This window comes from Girardinichthys multiradiatus, chromosome 9 (assembly GCF_021462225.1).
Source record: "Girardinichthys multiradiatus isolate DD_20200921_A chromosome 9, DD_fGirMul_XY1, whole genome shotgun sequence".
In the NCBI taxonomy this organism is placed as follows: domain Eukaryota; kingdom Metazoa; phylum Chordata; class Actinopteri; order Cyprinodontiformes; family Goodeidae; genus Girardinichthys; species Girardinichthys multiradiatus.
This window is the reverse complement of record NC_061802.1, coordinates 1113065-1140037: the sequence shown is the minus strand read 5'-3', so window position 1 is coordinate 1140037 and position 26973 is coordinate 1113065. Positions and strand designations below refer to the sequence as shown.

Below are 26973 nucleotides of genomic sequence, written 5' to 3'. Positions count from 1 at the left end.
ACACTTGTCCTGTATTTGTGCACATTACAGGGACCGGTTCTGCTGCAGAAGGAACAGAACCCAGATACAGGTTCACATTGTATGAACATGTCGACTGCAGACAGGAGCTCCTGCATTCACTGTGTTCTCCTGCTATAAGCTGCATGTTCTGTGATGGATGATTTCTCAGAGTCGGACCGGGTTAATGGGTTCCACCTGCTTCTCTAAATGTCTCCATCAAAAACAAGCTTTTCCTCCAGAGAACATGATCTGTTTATTTTAACACAGCACATAAAAGACAAACACTCAGATTACCGTGTTACACGAACCAACTGTGCACGGGTTCTACAGACGTTCTGCACAAAAAACATACATCAGCAGATCCCTGCTTTAGAGACATGATTGGGTTTCATCCCTGAAGGTAACTGGGCTCGGATATCAAACATTCAAGGACCTCATCAGCGCTGCAGGTTTGTTTACGGGAGATTTGAAACAATATTCTCAGCGTATTTCCAGACTGAGCCACGGCCTTTCAGCATCATTTAATAATCATGCATCCAGCTGATAAATTACAACACAATCAAGCCAAACACTAACACTGAGACGACAATATCTAATGTCCAACACAGTCCGTGCTGCACATGATGCAAAAACCTTCCAGTCTGCTGCAAAGCAACAGCACCTTCCCTGCAGACCTGAGCACAACCAGACGCTGCTTCTAGACTTCTTTTCCTGGAAAGCGGAACAGCTGGAAACATCAACTCTGAAACATCTGCACAGGTACTGATTAAATATGAGAAATATGAACGTGTCCCAGCTTCATCCTAAATCAGCTCTGAACTGCATTACCCATGATGCCATTAGGGTAAGCTGTAGGGTTGTAGTACATTTGGATTTGACATATTAACATTTCAAATGTAAGAAATTAAGTTTCTTAAAGTCAAATCATTGAATCGTGCAATGACTGATTTACTGTTAAGACACAGAAAGTTTAAGCAGGATAAATCTTCGATTTTCCAGCCAAACTATCATTAAATTTACTAAACACAAAACAATCGGAACCGCTGTTTGCCGTTTATGTCCTAAACCTATTCAGAGCACTGACTGGACTGCTCGGTCAGCTCCGTGGAGAATCGAAATGTGTCGGCCTCTGGCTTCTCCTCTCTGTGATCTCTCATGTGAACAGCCAACCTGCCGCTCTGACTGAAGCTTTTCTGGCATATGTTACAGGAATATGGCTGCTTCCCAGTGTGCGTCGCCATGTGAGCCGTCAGCGTTCGATTCTCGGAGAAACTCCTCCCGCAGACGTAGCAGGAAAACGGCTTCTCGCCTGTGTGCGTCCTCAAGTGAGCGGTCAGATTGCGCTTGTCGGTGAAGGCCTTGTCGCACCTGTCGCAGGAAAACGGCCGCTCGCCCGTGTGGGTTCTGATGTGGGCGGTTAAACTGCGGTTTTCGCTGAAACTCTTTCCACACATCTTGCAGGAGTATGGCTTCTCCCCTGTGTGCGTTCTCATGTGGGTCGTTAGGTGGCAGCTTCGAGCGAAGCTTCTGGCACAGATCTTGCAGGTATAAGGCTTCTCACCCGTGTGGATTCTGATGTGGACCAACAACTCATCGCTCCTGATGAAACCTTTGCCACAAACCTTGCAGGTGAACGGCCTCTCGCCCGTGTGGGTTCGCCGGTGGGCTGACAGGCCGCCACTCTGACTGAAACATTTTCCACAGACGTTGCACAGGTAGGGCTTCTCACCTGTGTGGATTCTCTTGTGGATGGTCAGATGGCCGCTGGAGGTGAAGCTCTTTCCACAAATGTTGCAGGTGAAAGGCTTCTCGCCTGCATGGATCCTCATGTGGAAGGTCAGGTTGCTGCGCTGGCTGAAGCGTTTGCTGCAGATCTGACAAGAATAGGGTTTCTGTCCAGTGTGGGTTCTGATGTGGACCAGCAGGTTGTCGTACTTGATGAAGTTCTTGCCGCAGATCTGACAGGAAAAAGGCCTCTCGCCTGTGTGGATCCTGCGATGAGCCCTCATGTTGTAACTTTGAGTGAAACGTTTTCCACAGACGTCACATTGAACGGATTTTTTATCTGGACCAGTACCAGACGCAGCCTCTGAAGCTGCAGACGTTCCTACACCGTCTCCGTCATGTTCCTTCTTTGCCTCCACCTCTTCTTCATCACCTCCTTCCTTATCCTGCTTCTCAGCTTCAGGAGAGTTCTGAGACTGGAGTTGGACCGGGTTTGGTTCTGGTTCCTCATGATCCGTTTCCTCATCAGTGCTAGTCATCATGAAGGCATCAGCCTCCTCCTTCAACACAAGCTCCTCTTCATCCTCACTGATGCACACTTCTACATATTCATCTTTGTTCAGATGAAGTTCTGATTCCTCCTGTTCTTCTTTAATTTGTGGAAGTTCTGGTTTCTCCTGGTCTAGCCTGGAGCTCATCTTCTGGTCCTCAAGAACCTCCTGGTCACTACAGATGGAGCTCTGTGGGAAAACTGGAAGGAGAAACAACAAAATGTTTGATCAGAAGAAAGCTTCACCAGAAGCAGCTGATTGGTTGAAACTAGTCAAGCATTGAAACATCTGGGAATGAGCTGCAGTCACAGACGTCAGGGAAGAAGAAAACAAGTATTCCGAGTTTGGGTCATGGTCATGCAGCACCAGGACTGGGATCATGGTGGAAGCTTCCTGCTTTAACTCAAACGGTTCCTGAAAACAGGAACAGGAAACTCTGGTGTCCTACAACTTTCAGATGTGTCCCTGGTCCAGCATGCCTGAATCAACGGGCTGAACTACCTCCTCATCAGGTTGTAAAGTTCTACAGAACCCTGGTAATTATTTGATTCAGGTTTGCTGGAGAAGAGGAGCATCTAAATGTTGCAGGATGGAAGATCTGGAGGACTGGAGGTTGACCCCCTGGTGTTCACATCCCTAAAGACCAAAAAGGAATGCCATGCATGTCCACAGTGAGTGAACAGAACCCTGTGATCAGAAACCCCAACAGCACCTAGCGTGGAAATAAACACTATATGTAGGTTCTGCAGAACAGTGTGTGTTACAGCAGCACATGAAGAGGAAATATGAACAATAAAAATAAATCTAGTTTAGTTTCAGTATATTTCAGTCCTAAACTGGACATTCACCACAAGGACCTGATGAAGGCATCTTCATCCAGGTTTCACTTTCCTTGTTCATCTTCCTCTTCTTCTCAGGTCCAAGCAGCCAGACAGAGGATGCTCCCCCTGGTAAACAATGCATGGCCAGAACTCAAAGCTTCAGGCTGGTGGGTCGGATAACATCCCCCCGGGTCGGAGTAACACAGCAGACGGCTGAATGGGGACCAACACTTAAAATACTCCGTCTGACCTGCATCATTTCTTCACTAGCATTCCTAATTTAAGACTTTAAACACCTAAAAAAGATCATGAAATCTTGGACCCAGCAGAACACTTCCCAGTATGACATTAGGTTCATCAGTACCTGATTGGGTCAGGTGTCATGAAGGAGATATAATTAGGGTTGCCATCCCCTCTTCAAATACAGAATCATCTCATGTTTGGGCCCAAAGAGGTCCGTCATAAATCAACACAGAACCACCCAGTTCTGCATCTTTAGGAGTCCGTTAAAAAATGACAAAAGGAGGAGGAGCTTAGCCCAACATTTGGGTCTCAACCAATAGGAGCAGCTGTTCCGGCCCGTTGCTAGGATACATCTTTACAACAGCATAGGATTTTGGGAAATGAATGTCATGATTACAGCTCACCAGCATCAATGAAGACCAACAAAAACCACAGAAGAAGACCGATTTCCACATTTATATGGAGTCAGTAGGAATATAATAAAGGTGGAAAAATCCTGGAAATTTGATTCCCTGCTGGAAGGAGTGGAGACGTGAAAGCCCAGAGGAGGAGGGCGAAGGTCAGCAGAACCTCTGAGACCCTCAGTCTGACCAGCAATGAAGAAACATTTAGATCAGAACTACTTTTATCTTTTTAATATTCTTAGAATATATCAGATAATTTGTTAAATGTGATGCAGATATATAGTCAAAGTCTGAAGTAATCATCTCAGTGTCGTCAGCATCAGATGCATCAGATGGGTGGGGGGGGGTGGTGCAGGTTCATTGAACTCTCCTTGTAGTTAGAAAGAACACAAAGACTTGATTCATTTTCTGTTATAATTTCTTGGTTTCCTTCAGGTTGAAGCTGTCAGGCAGCGGATCTGAGAACAGGTTGGTGCTGTTTTGTGTGGAGTGTTGTTCCTGTGCTTCTCCACAGTGGTACAGCAGGCAGGTGCTGCAACACAGCTGCAGACGATTAGGAGCAATCCAGGACAGCTTCATAAGCTGCTGGAACCTTGGAGGAGGCGTCAGATTGATAGCTCACCTAGAGTGGTAATCTGACCAGCAGACACAGTTCTGTTCTCAACTGTGACTGGAACAAACCCAGTTCTAACCTGGCTTGCTTTGTTCCCGAGGTGCTGTTTGTGAGACCGTCCTGGAGACCCGTCGTGGTTCTGCCTCCTACCACACCTGGTAAATACTTGGATGAATTCACCTCAGCTGTCTGAACTCTCCTGGATAAACTAACAAAGACGCTGCTAGAACTCTAGCGCTGTTCCCCTGATCCCTACAGCATATTCCAGCCTTTCTAAGAGAATATTATGGTCGACTGGATCAAATGCAGCACTGAGATCTAACAGAACCAGAACAGACACAAGTCCATTATCTGAGGCCATAAGAATATCATTAGTGACTTTCAGCAGAGCTGTTTCAGTGCTATGATGAGCTCTGAAACCTGACTGAAACTCTTCAAACAGGTCATTGCTGTATAAATGCTCACACATTTGATTAGCAACTATTTTCTCAAGAATTTTAGATAAGAATGGAAGATTGGATATAGGTCTGTCATTTATTAAATCATCTCGATCAAGTGAAGGTTTCTTAAGTAAAGGTTTAATTACAGCTAACTTAAAAGCCTGTGGTTCTGATCCATTTACTAAAGATAGATTAATCATATCTAAAATGGGGCTGGTAATCAGAGGGAACACTTCCTTAAATAATTTGGTTGGGATTGGGTCTAACATACAAGTTGAAGGTTTAGATGAAGCTAATATTTCTGATAACTCAGGAAGCTCCACAGGATCAAAACAGTCCAAACACAAATCAGGTTCTACAGTTATTTCCAATGTTGTCTCACTTGTTGAGGATGAAGTAATCATCTTCAGGAGTATGTCAAAGATTTTATTTTTAATAGAATCAATTTTATTTAAGAAGAATCCCATAAAGTCATGACTGCTAAGAGCTAAGGGAATGGATGGCTCAACAGAGCTATGACTCTGTGTAAGTTTAGCAACTGTACTAAAGAGAAACCTTGGATTATTCTTGTTCTCTTCTATTAATGATGAGAAATAAGCTGTTCTAGCTTGGTGAAGTGTCTTTTTATACAACAGTAGGTTATTTTTCCAGATTAAGTAGGAATCCTCTAGGTGTGTAGAGCGCCATTTTCTCTCCAATGTTCTAACATTGTGCTTTAAAGTATGCAGCTCTGAATTAAACCAAGGAGCTAGCCTCCTATGAATGATTACCTTCTTTTTCAAGGGGGCTGCATTGTCTAATGCATCACGCAATGATGAAGAAACACTATGAACAAGATAATAAATTTGTGAAGGGGCAGAAACAGAATTATTGCCCTCCACTGTGTTTTTCAGTGATAATGAGGGAATTAAAAGTGGAACAGATTCTTTAAAGGTTGTTACAGCATCGTCTGATAATGATCTACTATAATGAAATTTTCTTTCAGGTGTGGAGTACTCGGTTAAATTAAACTCAAAGGTTATTAAGAAATGGTCAGACAGGACAGGGTTATGAGAAAATATTGTTATGTCTTTACACTCAATGCCATATGTCAGCACAAGGTCCAGAGAATGAAGACAAAGGTGGGTAGGTTTGTTAATGTTTTGATCAAAGCCAATTGAGTCTAAGATACCATTAAACGCTATATTTAGGCTATCACTTTCAACGTCAACATGAATGTTAAAATCCCCCACTATAATAACTTTATCTGTATTTAACACTAAATCAGATAAAAGGTCTGAAAACTGATCTAAAAATTGAGAGTAAGGGCCTGGTGGACGGTACAAAACAACAAACATCCAGGAGTACTTTCTATGGGAAGGAAAAGTAAATGTTAATGGATGTAGCTCCTTTAGTCGTTTCATCTAGAAAGAAAGAACAGATAAACTCTGAGCCAGTTTTCAAGTCTAGAGGATGAAAGGGAGCACATAGTTAGTCACAGTAAAGCTCAGTCAGTAGGGGGTCAAGGGTCTTGCTCAGGGGCCCAGAGTGGCAGGCTGTGGGATTCGAACGAGGGTACTTGTGGCTTCTCTGGAACGCAAATCCCCTGTACTAACCACTAGGACACCACTCCCCTTTGGCAGCATTATGTCACCATAATTAAATTTTGTTGAGGCTCGGCTCCAAAGATATATATGATTTGCACAAATATGATTAGAAACACTTGGAAAAATTTTTTTAACTCCTGCAAAATTTATAGAAAAAGTGAACATATGTGCATGGAATGTGGCATAAAGTATTTGGTATTTACCTAAAGTGTAGCTGGTGCTGAAACAGCCTATAGATGAGCTGCTGGTTTGTTTGATTGTCAGCAGGGATGTTTAGTGTTTGCCTTCAGGGGGACACTTGCCTTCACTGCTTCTGGAAAGAAACTATTTCTGAGCCTATTTGTTCTTGCTGTGATGTTCCTGAATTGTCTTCCTGACAGAAGTGGGACAAACAGTGCATTGCCTGGGTGGGTGTGGTCTGTACCAGTGTGTCTGGCTCTTTTCTGGACTCGCGCTGAATAAATCAAGTCCAGATCCGGTAGACAACATCCCACAATCCCCTTTGCTGTCCTCACCACCCGTCCTAAGTCCTTTCTCTCCTGTGCCGTTCAGCTCACATACCAGTGTCACACTGAGGCACACGATGCTTTCAGTTGTGGTCCTGTTAAAGTTAGTGAGCAGCTGAGTAGAGTCCGGTCCGTTTCAGCTTCCTGAGAAAGAAGAGCCGTTGTTGGGCCTTCTTTACCAGGTGGGAGGTGTTCACAGTCCAGGAAAGGTCAGAGGAAATGTGAACGCCCAGGAACTTGATGCTGCCAACATGTTCCACCACCTCCCCCTGTATGTACAAAGAAGCGTGTTCAGTCCTCCCGGACCTCCAGTAATCCACTATGACTTCCTTGGTCTTGCTGGTGTTCAGGATGAGGTTGCTCCTAGAGCACCACTGAGTCAGACTGAGGACATCCTGCCTGTAGTGGGTCTCATCATTGTTAGATATGAGGCCCACCACAGTGGTGTCGTCCACAAACCTAATGTAGATGTTGCTGTAATGTACCGATGTATAGTCATTGGTGTACAATAGTGGACCTAACACACAGCCCTGGGGGGTCCCTACACTGAGAGTCGGGATTGAAGAGAGGAGTGAGCCGAGCTGTACTAACCTTGCCTTACAGTAGAGGTAGGAGCAACAGGTCTACAGTCATTCATGCTGATTTCTTGAGACTGAAATAATGATGTTAGATGGTGGACAGGGGGAGGTTGAAGATGAATCTCTGTTACTCTGCTTGCTGTTTGGATTCTGCGCATTTTTCCATATTGAAGGTTTTATACATGTGTTTGTTTTGGGGGTTGGTCTCTGGAGGACTATCCTGGAACTAAGTTCAGGGCTTTCTGGTGTTTTTGTCCTTGGTGATGATACCTGATTGTGGTCATAAAGGTCAGGCTGTGGTCATGTTGAGCTCGACTGTGTAATCACCAAATCAATTCAGTTCCTCTTATCAACATAGTTGGGCTTATTGTTGATTACTTGACCCAACAAAGGAGGAGCAGAATATTTTAAACCAACCAACCAGTCTGTTGGTTCGTGTTTTCAGGTACCAGTATACTAAAAACCCACTGATCCGCTGTGAGCTCAGGTCCAGAAACTGGAACTCGTTTTAATTCTGTTTTCAACACGTATTTGAAGAATGTACCGAGTGTATGTTGGTTTACTGGCAGAGAGCAGAATAATCCGTTTCTAACGCAGATAATATTCGAGATTGGACCGAACCAAACATGACTTGTTCTAGAACTAAAGAGGACTACAGGAAGTCTGTAAATGAGCCCAGAAAAAGGCAGAACCTTCATTAAGTTGGGCCTTTAACCGGATCACTGCAACGCTTTTAAACGAACTTTCAGGTCCAGTTTGTTCTGACAAAAAACTATAGAAAATGAACCTAACATCTAATGAAGTCCTGTGGATCAGAAACGGTGTGAGCTCAGTCAGACCCTCAACCTGGACCTACCTGCAGGGTTCTGGCCGGTTCGGGGTCTCCAGGTGAGGTCCAGCAGTCTGCGCTGACGGTCGATCTCCTCCTCGTACTGGACGATGGTTTTTTCCACCTGTGAGAAGATTTCTTCAGCAGCAGCAGTTAGTTTCTCTCTGATAAACTCTCTCAGAGGTTGAACTGAACACATTGTTGCTGCGCAGACTCAGACTGAGCAACACAGACAAGCTAACTATGCTAACCGCTGCAGCTTCTTCTTCTGACGTTTAACTGGCTGTTAGGCTATTACTGCCCCCTGCTGGACTGGAGTAAAAAGATAAGACTGACTTTATTGCTCTCATAATGGAGAAATGAACCTTAGTAACCCTTAGTAACACACTAGTAGGGTGCAGATAAATTATGGAAAAAGGTTCAATCAAAGAAGAACAAGGTAAATGTGCAAAAACAAGAAGTAATAATAGAATAAAATGAAATAAAACAACCTATGTACAGTAAATAGTGGATGTCATTTGTGCTACAGTGACAATGACTGCAGGTGTTTATAGATAGATGTTATTACACTAGTTATTATATGGCAGAACTGAACAGTCAGACACATGGGGATCAAGGAGCTGTGGTAGCGCTCCTTCCTGCACTGATGGTGTCTCAGTCGGCCACTGAAGGAGCTGCTCAGCTCCTCTACAGTCCGATGAAGCGGGTCAGAGGTTATGTCCATGATGGATGTGAGCTTGGCTAACATCCTCCTCTCAGCCTCCACCTCCACAGAATCAAGTGGGCCACCCAGGACAGAGCTGACCCTCCTAACCAGCTTGTTCAGTCTCTTCCTGTCCCGCTCTGTGCTGCCTGGGGTCCAGCAGACGACAGCATAGAGGATGGCAGAGGCTACCACAGAGTCATAAAGTCCTGAGTAAAGGCCTGCACACTTTGAAGGACCTCAGTCTCCTCAGAAGGTGGAGGTGACTCTGGCCCTTCTTGTACAGGGGGTTAGTGTTATGGGACCAGTCCAGTTTATTGTTGAGGTGAATACCCTGGTACTTAAAACTGTCTGCTGTCTCAATGTCCTCCCCCTGGATGTTCACTGGTGAGTGAGGTTGTGTCCCTCTCCTGAAGTCATACAATAAATAATACAATTTTACTCCCAAATAAAGTTTCATTACAATTTGTATATTATTCAGTTTTCTTTGAGCTTTATTAGCAGACTCATTAAACAAACTAAGTACACAATTAACATATAAAAGGCAATAAAAATAGAAAGATATAATACATACAATCTACTGGCATAAACTTAAAATGCATTAACATATTTAAAAAATCACAATAAAAAATCCTAAAATGGTTAAACCAGTACAACCCCAGTCTGGATGAGCAATAATCCTGTTGACAGCATGGCCTAAACGTCACATTATGTCAAACATTAGAATGAAAACCTCTTTAAATGAACTCATTTATGAGCTTACAGCTCAATTTCTATGCATCTTCATCACTGAAGGGATTGGTAATAATATGGCTGCAATATTTCACCTTTATACAAACCACAACACTGTTAGCGAACAATTTACACAGGACAATTCAGCTGTGGGTCCTGTATGGTTCCACCACTTTTACTGCCATTTTATTATCTCATACTGGTTGGCATGGTCAGAACATTAGGAAGCTGCTGGCAACCAGCACCATTCAGACTGAAAACAGACAGCTTGTCCACATAAAAATATGAAGACTGAACCAATTAATGGTCTTTTTTCTTGTTCACATGCTCCACATTCCAAGAACATGACATTTTCCTATAAATTTAGGGATATTGTCCTGTATGATCCCGTCTAAAATCAGCCTATAAGAACATGGACTAAACATCCTTCAGTCCCTCTGCAATAAACTCCAGGAACCAATCAAACAGCTCCTGCTGCACAGGATTTGCCTTCTGCCTCACTTAATGAAATCTGAAGTTTGGCATTCTAGATTTTGGTGACAGTTTAACATAAACATCTCTATCTTCATTCCTTCACCAGCAGAAAATCCCTTAGATTTAGCTTTAAAGATGAGATCTGATGAATTAGTTCCTGTGTAGCATCCAGTCAATATTGAGAAGACCAGAACTGGTGGTTAAATGATGATTTATTGAATCCGTCCATGTCATCAACCAACGTAAGAGCTAGACAAGAGCAAATAACAATAATTTGAAACATTTTACAGTCCATTGTCATGCATAGCCCATTAAATTAGTACATTTCTTTACATTATCACTACTTTTACATCTTTTATGTTACTCAAATACACTTTATCACATTTACAAACCTTGTTCCTCTATCGATTGAAGCTAAGCTTAGGTTGCCTCTTTTCGTCATCCTTTCTCTGTGTTGCCAAACTCATTCCGGTTTTACCTTTTTGTCCAACTGAGCTGGTTCCGTTACCCTACTTCCGCTCATTAGGACGCTTTCAAAATAAAGGCATGTGGTCTTAAACGTAGTTACTATAAACAGCGGTAACTTTACTCTGCTGGTCCTTATATCCTGTTAAAGACCTGATTGAATCATTTAACAAGCTAATAACAAACATGCTCTTTGAGTCTCCAGTAGGAAATGAAATCATACGAGGAAACTGCTGATTCAGATGGAGCAACATTATCTGCTTGATCTTGGTTGCTTTTAAAGCAAGTCTGAATATGAAACAGCTGAGAAAAATAAGCAGCTTGGTAAAGTTAAACATCGCATGCTCAGCCAATCTGATGTAAGAGCAGAAACAGGTTAAAAACATGTGACACTTAGGTCACCATCACATCCCCACCAGAGGGACAAAGTAGCCATGACAGCCTTTTAGCTAATAAATGGTTCTTAAGGTGTTCCACCTTCTCCCATCACATCAGCCGCCGGTTTGACTTAGATCATAAGAACCAGGTCAAAATGTTTTAGCACTAATTGTAACTCAAGTGTCTCCTCACTGGACCAGAACACCTGTTGATCTTGACAAAACATGTTCCACACTGGATACTCCACAACATCAGGACCATGCTGGAAGAGGACAACAGGTAACCTCCAGTCTTAAAAGGTCAGGGGTGGAGCAGTGACAGCAGAAAGGTTTTTAACCTTCCATGCTGAGAAAACTCTGGGACTCACAGCAGGAAGACACCACAGGAGATGCTGAAATGGCCTTTAATTGTGAACCCAGTGGTTTTCCCATATACTGAATTTGATGGTTGAGAATCTCTAACTGGATGCCTTGTCTTCGTTTCCATGTTTTCCTGAATATAATCCATCATCTGCATATAATGAACTACTTTTCCCTGTTCATCCTACTCAAAAACACAATTTATCATTACATTAAAGTTCACAGGACCACAAACACATCCCTGAGGAGTACCGTCCTCCTTAATGTATTTATTCAAATGTTCTTCTCTGGAATCCTCGTTGTTCTAACACAAAGTACGACATGCAGTTTTATACCTTATTTTACACCCAAGATAATGATGTTTATAAGGGGACATCCTTCCACAGAGCATAATTTCCTTTTTTAAAGTTGAAGATAATTTCTGGTTATTTATTAGTTCCAGCTTTCCTCCTTCCATCATGTTCTTTTATTTCCTTTCAGGAAGCCACTGATATAGAGGAAGAAGGTGCAAAGCTTCCAGGTAATAAAAACTTTCAGAAACATACACATTACTGTGATTTGTTTCCATTTTGAGGAACTTGAATGTACCTGTTGATATAAAATAAAACTCAACCATTTTGAAAGTGCTGAGCTTGAAGGGCTGCGGTTATCAGGCTCCTCTCCTGTGGAACCAGCTCCCAGTTTTAGTCCGTGAGGCAGACACCCTGTCTACTTTTAAGGCTAGGCTTAAAACTTTCCTTTTTGATAAAGCTTATAGTTAGAGTGGCTTAGTTTATCCTGAGCTATTTCTGTAGTTATGCTGCTATAGGCTTAGGCTGCTGGAGGACATAATGACCACTTTCACTCTCTTCGCTACATTCTCATACTACTCTCCAATTATACATTATTTGCAAATATGCTAGTAACATTATGATTTCGATCAGTTTCTTATAGAAAGTACTCCTGGCCTACATGTAGACCTAATTTACATACAGTTGCATTTAAAATCCCAAAACAGTTTAAATAAACTATTAGAGATTTTATCCAAAGTTAACACTTCAATTCAAATTCAATTCAAAGATACTTTATTGATCCCCGAGGGGAAATTAGAAGTCCAGTAGAACCCATCCAAACAGACATCATGACACAAGACAAGGGGGGGACGGGTCACCGAGGCTTTGCTGCCCACTCACAGGCGCTGCCCTTGTTAGATGAGAAAAGAGGCCACATTAGGTAAGTAGAGGGAAAAATCCAACTTTATCTTGAAATTATTCCCCCCCTGAACAGAATAATTCATTAGAGCACACAAGCTAACAGGTGTGCACTAAGGTACTAAAGTTAAAGGATCAGTAGCTGCACCACCTGGTGGCAGAAAGTGGAACCTACCAGCAACATATAAATAAGGTTTTGGGAATCTTCTCTGAGGAAAGAATCAAAACTGGACGTTTTCAGGCCGATGGATCAGCAGTATATCTGGAGGAGGAAGACTGACGCTAAAATACACACCCAGCCTACAGTAAAGCATGGTAGTGGCAGAGTCATGCTCTGGGGCTGCTTTGCTACCGTTGGCACTGGAAAACAGCACATCCAGCAAGAAGTTCACTTTATGTTATATTGAAAGGTAAATTGTTCAGATAAACAGGCTTGTGGCAGATTTAATAGGCTACTTTAAATGATGTTAATGAATGTAAATAACCAATAATAATCCATCAAACGATAAACCTTTACCTACAGGAAGGAGCTGCTCAATCACACATTTAACGAGACAGGAAAGAGATTTCTTGAACAACAATAAATTATTTATTTATGGATTAAGATAACTGCACAGAATAAAGTATTAAATCCATTATTAATCACTCTAAAATGTCCATTTCCATGAACTAAATCAAGTGAAAATACAAAACTAAATAGATTGAAGGTACGAGCGCTAATTCTACTGACTGAAGAGTTTTCTGAATAAGGAATAAATGTTCCAAAATGAGTGTGTGCATGGTTGTTTGTCCTGTATGTCTCCGTGTTGCCCTGCGATGGACTGGTGACCTGTCCAGGGTGGACCCTGCCTCTCGCCTGCAGACTGCTGGAGATAAGCACCAGCTCACCACAGAAGATGAATGAATGAATGTTCCATAATGATCCGAGCTTTGGGCCAGGTTGAGTTACGATTCCAAAAAAAAAACAGCAGAATGAAAACATTTTACTCATCCAAGACACGGGCCTGTAGAGGACTGCGTTCTCACAAGAATCAGAACCCCTTATTGTGGTCTGGATCTTCTGGTGTCACTTTTCAACTAACCAGACTGGGCAGACCAGCGGTTCTCTCAGGTCATCTGATGGACAACAGATGCTGCTGTAACCTTGAGGTCAACCTGTGGGATCCATTAATCAATGATTTGTTTCTCTTGAACTCCGAGAGGCAGAACAACCCATGAACGAGTTCTTTCCGTAGATAAACGTCCTGGAGCCGGCTTGTGTTGGAGAAGAAGACGGGCTTACTTCTCAGGTTATCATCAGTCACTATTTAAATCGTTTCAAAATTAAAACCTCACAGCATAGCAACGATTCATGCAACCCCCGGGGAAGCCGAGGCATGAGACAACGGGTTGCTATGGCAACCTATAAAGACGTTCATAGGAGACGGTTAAATGGGAAAAAGGTTGACTTTAAGGTGGAGACGAACCTTCTCCTCCTGAAGTTTTAGGGTTAGCCTTTAATGACATGAACGCATTTAAAAATGAAATCACCCGTTTTAACCTTTGACCTTTAATAGGTGCTGACGGCAGCCAGTGCTGCGATGCTCCTGATGCGTGTCCACCCACAGTGGACACCCCGAGGACGTCACAACATGGACATCACACCTTCTCACCTGTGTGAGTTCTCATATGATGAATCAAATGATTCCCCACAATGAAACCTTTTCCGCACGTCGAACACCTGAAAGGCTTCTCACATGCGTGACTTCCCATGTGGCGAGTCAAATGACCTTTAAAGCTGAAGCTTTTTCCACAGCTCTGACATGAGAACGGCTTCTCACCTGTGTGGGTTCTCATGTGGTGGCTCAGAGGGCTTTTTAACTTGAAGCTTTTTCCACAGGACTTGCAGGAAGATGGCTTCTCAGTGTGAGTTCTCATGTGGTATTTTAAGTTACTCTGATGGTTAAAAGCTTTTCCGCAGGTCTGGCATGAGAACGGCTTCTCACCTGTGTGGGTTCTCACATGACGAGTCAGATCATTTTTCAGACTGAAGCTCTTTCCACAGGTCTGACAGGGAAAGGGCTTCTCACCTGTGTGGGTTCTCAGGTGATACGTCAGATTACACTTTAGAGTGAACCTTTTCCCACAGGTCTGACATGAGAAAAGCATCCCAGTGTGAGTTCTCATGTGGGATCTCAGGTTATTCTGGAGGTTAAACGCTTTTCCACAGGTGTCACAAGAGAACGGCTTCTCACCTGTGTGGGTTCTCATGTGTCGAGTCACATGACTTTTCAGACTGAAGCTCTTTCCACAGGTCTGACATGAGAAGGGCTTCTCTCCTGCGTGAAACCTCATGTGGACGCTCATGTAACTGCGGCTGAAACTTTTACCACAGATCAAGCAGGACGACAGGTTTTCGTCTTTGTGGTGCTTCTGTTTGGTTTTCTCGCAGGGAAGATCTCTGCTTTTTAGACTTTTCTCATTTAGTTTCAACTCTTCAATTCCACTCGATCCAGAGTCCTCTTTAGGGCTTCCTGACTGATTTGGGTTCTCATGCTCAGGAGAGCTCTGAGAGACATGCTGGTCTCTGATTGGGTCTGTGTTTCTGTGGTCTCCTAATGTAAAACCTAGGTCTAACGTGAAAGTATCAATCTGTTGCTTCAGAATAGACGGTTCTTCATCCTGACTGATGGAAATTACATCATACTCCTCCTTTATCTGCAGAGGTTCTGGAATATCGGGCTGTTCCTTTATAAACACATATTCTGGTTTCTCCAGTTCAAAGTTAAACAGAAGAGGTTCTTGTTTCCCCTCTTCCTCTTTTATCTGCAGAGGTTCTGGTTCTTCCTGTTTCATCTGCACATTTACTGGTTCCTCCTGTTCTAGCTTTATCTGCAAGAACTCAGGTTCCCCAAGTACAGATGTAATCTGGAGAGGTTCTGCTTCCTCCTTAATCTGCTGAGACTCTGGTTGCTCTGCTTCAGATTTAATCTGCAGAGGTGCTGGTTCCACCAGTTCTTCCATCATCATGAGATGGTTTGGTTCCTTTTGGTCCAAAGTGGAGTTGTTCTCCTGGTTACAGAGCTGCTGGTCAGTCAGAAGCTCCTCCTTCTATTCAGATGTAATGCTGTAGAGAAAACAGAAATATGATCATAAAGACAGAAGCCTAACCGTTCTAACCACAGAAATTACTGCCATTTTATTTTTTAGCTTATTGTGAATCTGCATGCGTCCATTTAGCCTTTCATCGAGATCTATAAGAAGACCAATGATGTTAACGAACCGAGTGAGAACGCCGCTTATGGACTTAGTGGGAAATAATCAGCCTTAAGCTCAAACGCAATGATTACAGTTGCAGTGATGTAACCATGGCTGTGGTGCTGCCATGGTTACATCACTGCAACTGTATCCTGCACACAGGAAGCTGCTCCTCATCCCAGAACTCAGAAGGTTAGTCGGAGGAGAAGTCTGAGGTTCACAGAATCTGGTTGAACATCACGATGTTCCACAGATTTAATGACAAACACTCAGAAGTGATAAGGATTTGTACCACTAACTTTTATTTAAAGATTTAAAACTCATCCAACTGTTTGGGCTATAAATGCATTACTACATACAGATGGAGCCCAACAAACACAAAACTTCTCTACAGGGTCAACTTAACCCAGTAGAGCGAAACCGAGTAGAGCGGAGCCGCGCCGCCTAAAACAAGCCAGTCGAAAAGAGGCAATAGTGACACCAGAGGGCGCAGGACTGAAACCCAGGCCTCATAAAGAACCATACAGAACCAAAAATGATTTAATCCTCCATCAAATGGAAAATGAAAGATGGGACTAAAATCCAGACGGAACAAACAGCAGCAGCTCCAAAAACATGGTAAGAAAAGTCCATCATGTTTGTCATTTATTTCACAAAGTGACTTTAAGGTTAAACATATTATATAATTTCAGCACACAGAGTGAAATATGTCAATTCAATTCAGTTTATTTCTATAGCGCCAATTCACAACACACGTCAAAGTCAGGTTCATACATTCCTATTAAATCGTAACCATTGAACAGTTCAGTCAGATTCAGTTATTTATTCAAATTGGATAAAAAGTTTTTCTATCTAAGGAAACCCAGCAGATTGCATCCAGTCAGTGACTTGCAGCATTCACTCCTCCTGGATGAGCATGTAGAGACAGTGGACAGTCACTGGTGTTGACTTTGCAGCAATCCCTCATACTGAGCATGCATGTAGCGACAGTGGAGAGGAAAAACTCCCTTTTAACTGGAAGAAACCTCCAGCAGAACCAGAACCAGGCTCAGTGTGAGCGGCCATCTGCCACGACCGACTGGAGGTTTGAGAGAACAGAGCAGAGACACAAAGAGAACAAAGAAGCACTGATCCAGGAGTACTTTCTATGGGAAGGAAAAGTAAATGTTAATGGATGTAGCTCCTTTAGTTGTTTCATCTAGAAAGAAAGAACAGATAAACTCTGAGCCAGTTTTCAAGGTTAGAGTCTGAAAGAGAGCACATAGAGTTAGTTACAGTAGAAGCTCAGTCAGTAGCCATGTCTAGGAGAGAGAAAGGGTTAAACACTAAAAGACAGGGCCATGTGGATCATCTGTAGAAGGTGAGCATTAAGTTGTTGCCAGCAGAAGCTTGGACGATGCCCCTCTCCAGAAAGGTGTCACAGGTAGACACAGAGTCAGGCCAGGTGTAGCTTCTAGGAAGAGAAAAGAGAGAACAAAGTTAAATAATGCAAAATTGGAGAGTAGTATGAGAATGTAGCGAAGAGAGTGAAAGTGGTCATTATGTCCTCCAGCAGCCTAAGCCTATAGCAGCATAACTACAGAGATAGCTCAGGATAAACTAAGCCACTCTAACTATAAGCTTTATCAAAAAGGAAAGTTTTAACCCTAGCCTTAAAAGTAGACAGGGTGTCTGCCTCACGGACTAAAACTGGGAGCTGGTTCCACAGGAGAGGAACCTGATAACTAAAGGATCTGCCTCCCATTCTACTTCTAGAGACTCTAGGAACCACCAGTAAACCTGCAGTCTGAGAACAAAGTGTTCTGTTAGGAACATATGGACCAATCAGATCTCTGATGTATGATGGAGCTAGATCATTAAGGGCTTTATATGTGAGGAGGAGAATTTTAAATTCTATTCTGGATTTAACAGGGAGCCAATGAATGGAAGCTAAAATAGGAGAAATATGATCTCTCTTTTTAATTTTCATCAGAACTCTTGCTGCAGCATTTTGAATCAGCTGAAGGTTTTTAACTGCATTTTGTGGACATCCTGATAGTAAAGAATTACAATAGTCCAGCCTTGAAGTAACAAATGCATGGACTAGTTTTTCAGCGTCACTCCTGGATAGGATATTTCTAATTCTGGCAATGTTCTGGAGATGAAAGAAGGAAATCCTAGAAACCTGTTTAATATGGGATTTAAATGACATGTCCTAGTCAAAGTTAACACCAAGGTTCTTTACTTTATTATCAGAGGTCAATTTAATGCCATCCAGGTTAAGTGATTGACTAAGCAGTTTCTTTTTTAAAGACTCCGGTCCAAAGACGACAACTTCTGTCTTGTCTGAATTTAGAAGCAGAAAATTTAAAGTCATCCAAGTTTTTATATCTTCAAGACATGCTTGTAGTCTATCTAACTGGTTGGGTTCATCAGGATTTATGGATAAGTAAAGCTGAGTATCATCAGCGTAACAGTGAAAATTTATCCCATGCTGCCTGATAATTTGACCTATTGGAAGCATATATATAGTAAAGAGAATTGACCCAAGTACTGAACCCTGTGGTACTCCACAATTAACCCTGGAGTTTAAAGATGATTTATCATTTACATGAACAAACTGGAATCTGTCAGACAGATAAGATTTAAACCAGCCTAGTGCTGTTCCCCTGATCCCTACAGCATATTCCAGCCTTTCTAAGAGAATATTATGGTCGACTGGATCAAATGCAGCACTGAGATCTAACAGAACCAGAACAGACACAAGTCCATTATCTGAGGCCATAAGAATATCATTAGTGACTTTCAGCAGAGCTGTTTCAGTGCTATGATGAGCTCTGAAGCCTGACTGAAACTCTTCAAACAGGTCATTGTTGTATAAATGTTCACACATTTGATTAGCAACTATTTTCTCAAGAATTTTAGATAAGAATGGAAGATTGGATATAGGTCTGTAATTTATTAAGTCATCTTGATCAAGCGAAGGTTTCTTAAGTAAAGGTTTAATTACAGCTACCTTAAAAGCCTGTGGTTCTGATCCATTTACTAAAGATAGATTAATCATATCTAAAATGGGGCTGGTAATCAGAGGGAACACTTCCTTAAATAATTTGGTTGGGATTGGGTCTAACATACAAGTTGAAGGTTTAGATGAAGCTAATATTTTTATTAGCTTCAAGCCTTTATTTCATATATTTTAGATGATTCTGGCTGACAGAAAATCAAAAGCCAAAATTCACTCAGGAAACTAGACAATGAAATCAGACAAATAAAAAAATAAACTTTCTAACATAATTATCAGGCTTCTAAAACCATGTTCATTTCGATGTACTCAGTACTTGGTCTGGGCTCCTTAGTGCACCATGAATCTATATAAAATATTCAACTTTTTCACGATATTGTAATTTTTAGCTGAACCTGTGTTCTAGTAGCTGCCACCAGAGTTGGACCTTACCGGAATTAGTGGTGCTAGAACATTTATGGTTCCTTTTTGATTCAGAACGTAAATCTAAGGGAGCTAAGAGAGGTTCTCTCCTGAAAGGTTCTCCTTCGTTAAACCATATCAGTACCGCTGGTGGTCCATACCTGTTCGTTGGGGGAAGATTTGTGCTTTCCAGATGACCCGTGTCTGACCACCGAACTAAATCAAATACTGGTACTGAAGAAAATGAAAGGTCCGCCTCACACCAACAAGCTGCGCTCCATTAGCGGAACTGAAGGAAGCTAACGCGGCTAACAGCCTTCTTCTTCTTCTGGAGTTTAGACACTGAAGGTGTGCATTACCGCCACCAACTGGTATGGAGTGCAGTTCATCATGGTTTTATTATTCAACGTGTGCAAATTACTATGTAATGACATTCAATGAATTTAATGTTCTAATAATTTGTTCCCTAAGGTTCTTTGCATCTAATATGTTAAACCTTTCTTTGATCTTTTCAATTTCTCTCCTTAGAAATCTTCTTTCATTCTCATATTTCTGACATCTCCCCGGTGGTCATTTCTCCCTGTATTACACTTTTGTATTTTAACCCTTGGATTATTAAGTCCTGTATGTCCAAATCTTAGTTATTGTATAAATTTTTCTGCTCTTTTTTTTCCCAGTTCTCATGTCTCCTCCTGCCTTGTTGATCTTATAAAACCATCTTTCTTTTCTTTCTCCATCCCACCTTTTCTGCTGTTCTTTCTTCGGTTGATTATTTTCCTTACCTGTAATTTACTTATATGTTCTGTAAATATCTCATATCATTTTATTCCCATATAAGCTGGTATCCATGACTACTATTGTTAAACCCATCCTGTCTTCTGAATAATGTTTGCTGTACTTTCAATAAAATGTCTGGTCTGCTGTTTGAATGATTGTTTTATTCATTCATATGGAGCTTGAATCTGAGCAGATGATAGTTTTAATAGTTTTATGTTCTCCACCCACTGTACTGCTAATAAAACTGCTGATATTCCGATATTCCTCCTGTATGTACAGATAATCGGTGATATATTTTCATACTTTAATTTGAAATCCCAGTACTATGAATGCTATTCCTATTATTTCAGTTGGTTTTGATGCGTCAGTATAAATCAGTATGAAGTTGACAGCCCCGGATGTAATGGTTCCAGCTGGCGCCACGACGGATTCGCCATATTGGAAAAGGAGGCAGCAGCTGAAGGACGTTTAACAATAAAAATGAGGAGCTGCGTGTTTAACTATTTTAATGCCAAATTCAAATTGTTCTTGTCTTCAAATGTATTGGATGGTGAGTTTCTTGGGTTCATTTTTATCTCCATAGGGTTCACTAAAGAGAAATCAAGAACCTACTTTCTGTCAATGTTTGGTGCTTCAAAAATCTACTTAAAACTTATTCAGTAAGGAACCATAAAATGTTCCAGTTGTTTAACTGACTTATATCTGCATGCAAAGTTATATGAGGGTCATCCCAGATTTTCTGTTCTGTAATGTACCAGTCACTGTATCCGGTCCAGATGCTTTTTCACTACAGTTTACTACAGAACCACTGAAATCATTGTAACCTACAAGGACACCAGGATTTAGTGTGGCAGGAAACTTCCAGTATACTTAAACAAGTCAGTCAGAGACAGCAGGCCTCCACCACCTAACATAGAGTCACTGACCCCATAGAAAATAATCCTTGATCCGGACCAAGATCTGGATCACCACCAAAATATCATGGATTCTTCTCTGGGCTGAGTAACCTTTTCAGTAAAGTTGCTAACAAGCAAACAAACAAACACACACACACACACACACACCCTCCTCGGCATAGGTAATAAAAAAGATGAATGAATGGCGCCCCCTGCTGTTTATATGCTGGTATTGCAGCAGGTTTCCAGGACTGAGGTGAGCCTGATCTCTGCTGAGGTGGAGGAAGGATGAAGGCTGCAGGACTGAAGACATTTTGAAACTGAAGCTCTGTGATTGTTTCTGAGAACCCAGACATGATTAAGATCACTGGAGACAACCTGAGAAGCTCAGTGAGACGGGATTAATGACAGAGGAGCATGAAGATGAAATCAACCAGGTCAGCACACAGAAATAAAACCTTTATTAAACTATAGTTTCATATTTAATCAGAATAACTGCAATAAGCAGCAAATATTAATAATAATAAAAACATATGAATATATGACCAATAACTTCATAGCCAATAATTTATGCATATGAAGTATATATGTATGATCAAAGATTTAACAGATTGTATATTAGTGACATTTTATAGTCTGATTATGACCGTCTGAATTTGTTTTCAGCTCTTCATCAACATGTTCTCCCTGAGGAACCTCAGCATTTAGAAGGTCATCTTCAGGCTCACAAACACACAGGTCAATACTGGGCCACACTGAGCCCAGTTCTGGTTCTGAGTCATTACTTCCCACTGTCACCATGTGTTTATACAGAGGAGAAAGAAGACCGTTTACCAGACAGTGTTCTAAACAGAACCGGCCTGCGTTGTTTTCTACATAGGGTCCAAATGGATCGGCTGTAAATAAATCCCAGCCTGTCTGGTTTTGATTCTACTGTACTGATCCAATTATGGATATGAAGGAGCCCATTTGCCTTGAGACAACACTGGTTGTTAACTGGAGCTGAATAAAAGAACCAACCTGAGTTCTGGTCCAACAGACTCAAAAGTACAATCAATCAATAGGTCCGGATGGGGGGTACCCCCAGCTTGTGAACACAGATAAGGAAACCGGGTCAAAATCAGAAGTGGGACAATCTCCACCCAGAGTCCACAATCTCTAGTATCCGTAGAAGAAGAAGGAGACGGTCTGGCAGAGAAATTCATTATGGATCTATTTCTTCTTGACCCTCACGGTGACCTGGTATTTAAACCATGACGGTCTTTAAATGTTCACACACCAAACTGAAACTTCTATGTTCTCCACCATATAACCCATGATGCTTTGTGTGAATAATGTGTGCAACCTCTGGAGGAAGCGGCACCAGCAACCAGCCGACAACCAAGAACCAAACGCAGCTTAAATAAAGTATCTCCTCCTGCATCTAGCAGCGTTTTTCCACCAAAAGAATTCTTGTTCTTAAACCGGTTGGGTTCTGGTGCCTTCAAACTTTGATCTTTTGTTGAGCATAATGCGCGCTTCCACCAGCTTTGGGTACCAAGCATGACTCATCACCAGGGGGCGTTAGGGAGACAGTGGAGCTTGCTGAGCTGCTTGCAATGTTCCTTTAATACAACATGAGAGCATCCATAAACTACAGTTACTACTGGAAAGGAGACGGCGACTCCGTGCAGGAACTATGGATGTGCAATGTTCTCCTCTGCAGATGTTCAGCATCTGGGAGTGAATCAGAAACCAGTAGTTATACAACATGTAGTGAGTTTCTGGAACGGCCTCCGAACTGCGTTGGTGGAAAAGGGTTATAGCTGAGAGAGGTCTGTCAGAGAAGATGAGGCTTCATGCTGTGTTGCTTCTACTCACTAGGGGTTCTCATCTGTGTGAATCCTCATGTGGACTCTCAGATTGCTTTTCTGGCTGAAACACTTCCCACATGTTTCACAGCCAAACGGCTTCTCGCCTGAATGGCTTCTCATGTGGACCGTCAAGTTACTGCTCTTATTGAAGCATTTTCCACAGATGATGCAGGAATACGGCTTTTCACCCACATGAGACCTCATGTGGGTGGACAGATGGTTGCTCTGACTAAAGCTGGAGCAGCACAGCTTGCAGGAATAAGGCTTCTCTCCGGTGTGCGTCCTCATGTGAGACATCAAACTGTGGTTCTCAGTGAAGCGTTTCCCACCGGTGGAACACGAATAAGGCTTCTCACCTGTGTGGGTCTTCATATGGGCTCTTAGATGACTTCTCTGCGTGAAGCTTTTTCCACACATTGTGCAGGTATATGGCTTCTCACCTGTGTGGGACCTCATGTGGGACTTGAACGTCCCACTGTGGCTGAAACATTTACCACAGAAGACACAAGAATATGGCTTCTCACCTGTGTGGGACCTCATGTTGGTTGTTAGCTGACTGCTGGCAGTGAAGCTTTTCCCACAGGTTCCACAGCTGAAAGGCTTTTCACCTGTGTGCCTTCTCATGTGGTAGCTGAAGTTGTTCTGCTGGGTGAAACTTTTACTGCAGATCTTACACGAATACGGCCGCTGACCCGTGTGGCTTCTCATGTGCACCGATAAGCCAGAACTTCTCCTGAACTTCTTTTACAGGAAAATGGCCTCTCGCCTGTGTGGAGTCTTTGATGGATCTTCATTTCATAGTTGTGCTTATAGACATTTCCACAAACATCACATTTTAGTGACTTCTCCTCGGCCTGAGTCCCAAACTGGTCCTCTGAATGTGGAGAGATGTCCACATCACCAGGATCACTCTCAGTTCTGATTCTGTTTGACTCCAACTGTCTGTGTGTAGAAGATCCTTCACCACCACCATTGTTTCCTTCCTGATTTTGGTCCTCAGCTTCCGCAGAGTTCTGAGATAAGAGTCGACCCACATTTATTTCTGGACGACACCGCTCACTTTCATCAGAAGTAAAAGTCACCATAAAGATCTCCTCCTCCTTTATGGTAATCCTGCTGCAGGAGGTCTGGATGGAGAAGAACACAAGGTGTTTCATGGAAAGAAATCTATTTTCCAAGTTTTATTTTATCATGATTCTTACTCTAGTAGCTGGAATCCTCTGGAAAACGCAGAATTTCATTCATTCATTGATGGTTTTCAGCCTGCAGTGACAGAGAGACTGTGTTGGACGCTGCAGCTTCTAGTCTGTCTGGCACAGACCAGAGGAACCATGATATTCAAAGCCAACCAGTTCATTTAGGAAGTGGGAGGAACAGTTTTCTGGAAGTTTCCTCCAAACATGATAACTTGGAACCACAGAAAACGTGTTGGAACTGATTCCTCACAGAACCGGACCAACACATGAAGGAAGAAGCTACTTCACTCAGATAGTCCTTCAAAATAAAACATGCTCAGTGTGTTTTAGCAGTTAACAGCTTCCAGAACCCTATATTGGATCCTCCAGGAACAGAATCTTGTGGCCGTCGCGGAAAACAGTCTGCAGAGTTTACAGTGTCCAGAACATCAGAGCCGGTTCTGCTGAGCGTCACAGGGGAGTCAGGATCCCAGTAACATGGACCAGGTGATCCTGATGCCTTCAGCTCATTGGACAGGTTTTTGTTTAAAGTGTTAACCTCAGCGACACTGAATGATGCGTTAATATTTCATAAAGATGGGAAACGTTACATGAACTCTCTGAATGATTAACTGAACAAAAACATGGAAATGGAAACAAGTTTGAAGGATTTTACCCTGAAATGCGGTTTTTGGTTCTTTGGGTCAGACCCATTAAGAACAGCAGCAGATGTAGCATCTCCAGGTTCAAACACTTATAGAACCCTGTTCCCAGGTTAGTTTCAGCTGGAAGGTTCTGTTCCCCCACTGGTTCTTCTAACCATGACCTGAGTTTTTCTTCCTTTCAGGAATCAGAAATCCAGTTTCCAGGCTGAAGCTTTAATCATATTTTAGTTGGCAGATTCTGGCTGAAACTGGGTTAAAACGGACCTCAACACTGCAGAACATTGCTGAGTAAAGGATCCGTCACCAACCAGGCAGTCCCATTCGACCCAAATCAAGCCCTTTATGTTCTGTGAGTTCTCCAACTCTGTGGCCACTGCTGTAAAACCCTCTGATGCTCAGCCACCATGACGTTATTTTATAAAAGTTCCTGTTCCACCTTATATCTCTGAGAACTTCAGCATGTCTGAGAACTTCAGCATCTCTGAGAACTTCAGCATGTCAGACCTTCAGCATGTCTGAGAACTTCAGCATCTCTGAGAACTTCAGCATCTCTGAGAACTTCAGCATGTCAGAGCTTCAGCATGTCAGACCTTCGGCATGTCTGAGAACTTCAGCATCTCTGAGAACTTCAGCATCTCTGAGAACTTCAGCATCTCTGAGAACTTCAGCATCTCTGAGAACTTCAGCATGTCAGAGCTTCAGCATGTCAGACCTTCAGCATGTCTGAGAACTTCAGCATGTCAGAGCTTCAGCATGTCACAGAGCTTCAGCATCTCTGAGAACTTCAGCATCTCTGAGAACTTCAGCATCTCTGAGAACTTCAGCATGTCACAGAGCTTCAGCATCTCTGAGAACTTCAGCATCTCTGAGACCTTCAGCATCTCTGAGAACTTCAGCATGTCACAGAGCTTCAGCATCTCTGAGAACTTCAGCATCTCTGAGAACTTCAGCATCTCTGAGAACTTCAGCATGTCACAGAGCTTCAGCATCTCTGAGAACTTCAGCATCTCTGAGAACTTCAGCATCTCTGAAAACTTCAGCATCTCTGAAAACTTCAGCATCTCTGAGAACTTCAGCATGTCACAGAGCTTCAGCATCTCTGAGAACTTCAGCATCTCTGAAAACTTCAGCATCTCTGAGAACTTCAGCATCTCTGAGAACTTCAGCATCTCTGAGAACTTCAGCATCAAGCAAAGTCAAAGTCAGACCAACTCCCAGGATCTGTTCTCAGCGTGCAGAGCGGGCCAAATATTGCAGGAAGGTGGTTCCTGTGATTCTGTTGTCTCAGCTGTGGAGATACGGACCTGCATCACGGCATCCTCATCTTGTTAGTTCTACCACAGGTTCTTCTCAGTGTATCGGGCTGAACCATAAGACTCATAATGAGCTCAAGCTTGGATGAAGTCATTCATTCCAGACATGATTTCAGGAGATCCGTTATGAAACATGAGACCAGAACCAAACCTCAGCCTGGGGTTTGGGTTTCTTGGGCACTTGCACATGATTGTTTTGTGATCTTCAGGACCAGCTGAGTGGACGTGATCCACTCAGCAAGTTTTGCTGTGGGTCAACAAGTCCTCACCTCCTCTGAAACCTTTACTGTATATTTTACTCACCTGAGTGGGTTCCCCTGTGGTAATTCAAACTGTTCAGCTGGGTGAAGCTCTTTCCGCAGGTTCTGCAGGAATACGGCCTCTGACCCGTGTGGATTCTCATGTGGACCGCCAAGCCAGAACTTCTCATAAAGCCTTTACCACAGGTTTGGCAGGAGAACGGCCTTTCTCCAGTGTGGATTCTCCGATGAGCCTTCATCTCGTAGTTGTGCTTGTAGGTTTTCCCACAGACGTCACATTTGACCAACTTCTCAGCTGGCTGGGCACCAATCGGACTCTGCAGAACCGGACAGCTCTCCACATCACCATGAACAGTCCACCTCTTGGTTCTGTCCAGACAGACCATTGACTGTCCATCTGGAGCTGATCCTGCATCTTCCTGACCGCTTTTGTCCAGATTCTGATCGTCAGCTTCAGCAGAGTTCTGAGAGAGGTGTCGACCCGTTTTAGGTTCTGGTTCTCTCTTCTCCCTTTCATCAGAAGCAAGAGTCACCATAAAGATCTCCGTCTCCTGCTTCAGCAGCAGCCGCTCCTGTTCCTCTTTCATCTGTGGAGGTTCTGGTTCCTCCTGGTCCAAACTGGAGCAGAAAACCTTCTGTGCCTTATGACCATCTTGCTGTGGAAGGTCTGGATCGGGAAAACAACAGAAAAATTCAGTTTTGTTACAATAAAGACGGTTCTGAATCATCAGCATAATATTAGACCTTCAAGTTGGACCTTCTGGTTCTAATCAGTTCTCTGGTCCACCATCAGTGTT

General features: G+C 42.7%; 2 protein-coding genes and 1 long non-coding RNA gene across 4 annotated transcripts; all 3 read right to left on the bottom strand.

The window, feature by feature from the left end:
• Nucleotides 1–234: 234 nt before the first annotated feature.
• LOC124873854 (oocyte zinc finger protein XlCOF8.4-like) lies at nt 235–24925 on the bottom strand. Its single transcript, XM_047374867.1, is given in 9 exon segments — nt 235–2476; nt 8324–8485; nt 8900–9148; nt 14832–15687; nt 16241–16278; nt 22554–22690; nt 22771–23503; nt 23506–23890; nt 23966–24925. Coding segments are annotated over 9 exon segments (4008 nt in total). The 5' UTR covers nt 24005–24925; the 3' UTR covers nt 235–1067.
• On the bottom strand, nt 9880–11664 carry LOC124873795. Its single transcript, XR_007039624.1, has 2 exons — nt 10598–11664; nt 9880–10454 (listed from the first exon to the last, which is right to left on the bottom strand). It is a non-coding gene; the product is annotated as an uncharacterized LOC124873795 (long non-coding RNA).
• LOC124873767 (zinc finger protein OZF-like) lies at nt 13164–26348 on the bottom strand. 2 transcript variants are annotated; one of them, XM_047374721.1, is made up of 2 exons: nt 26220–26348; nt 13164–15703 (listed from the first exon to the last, which is right to left on the bottom strand). In XM_047374721.1, the coding sequence occupies exon 2, from the start codon at nt 15604–15606 to the stop codon at nt 14236–14238; it is 1371 nt and encodes a 456-aa protein (XP_047230677.1). In that variant the 5' UTR covers nt 15607–15703; nt 26220–26348; the 3' UTR covers nt 13164–14235. The 2 variants fall into 2 exon arrangements, with proteins under 2 accessions (XP_047230677.1, XP_047230676.1); XM_047374720.1 differs by lacking the exon at nt 26220–26348 and adding an exon at nt 19399–19722.
• Nucleotides 26349–26973: the final 625 nt, after the last annotated feature.

Bases quoted from the DNA above. Each gene is read 5' to 3' on its own strand.
- LOC124873767 (XM_047374721.1), bottom strand. From the start codon at position 15,606: ATGATGATGGAAGAACTGGTGGAACCAGCACCTCTGCAGATTAAATCT.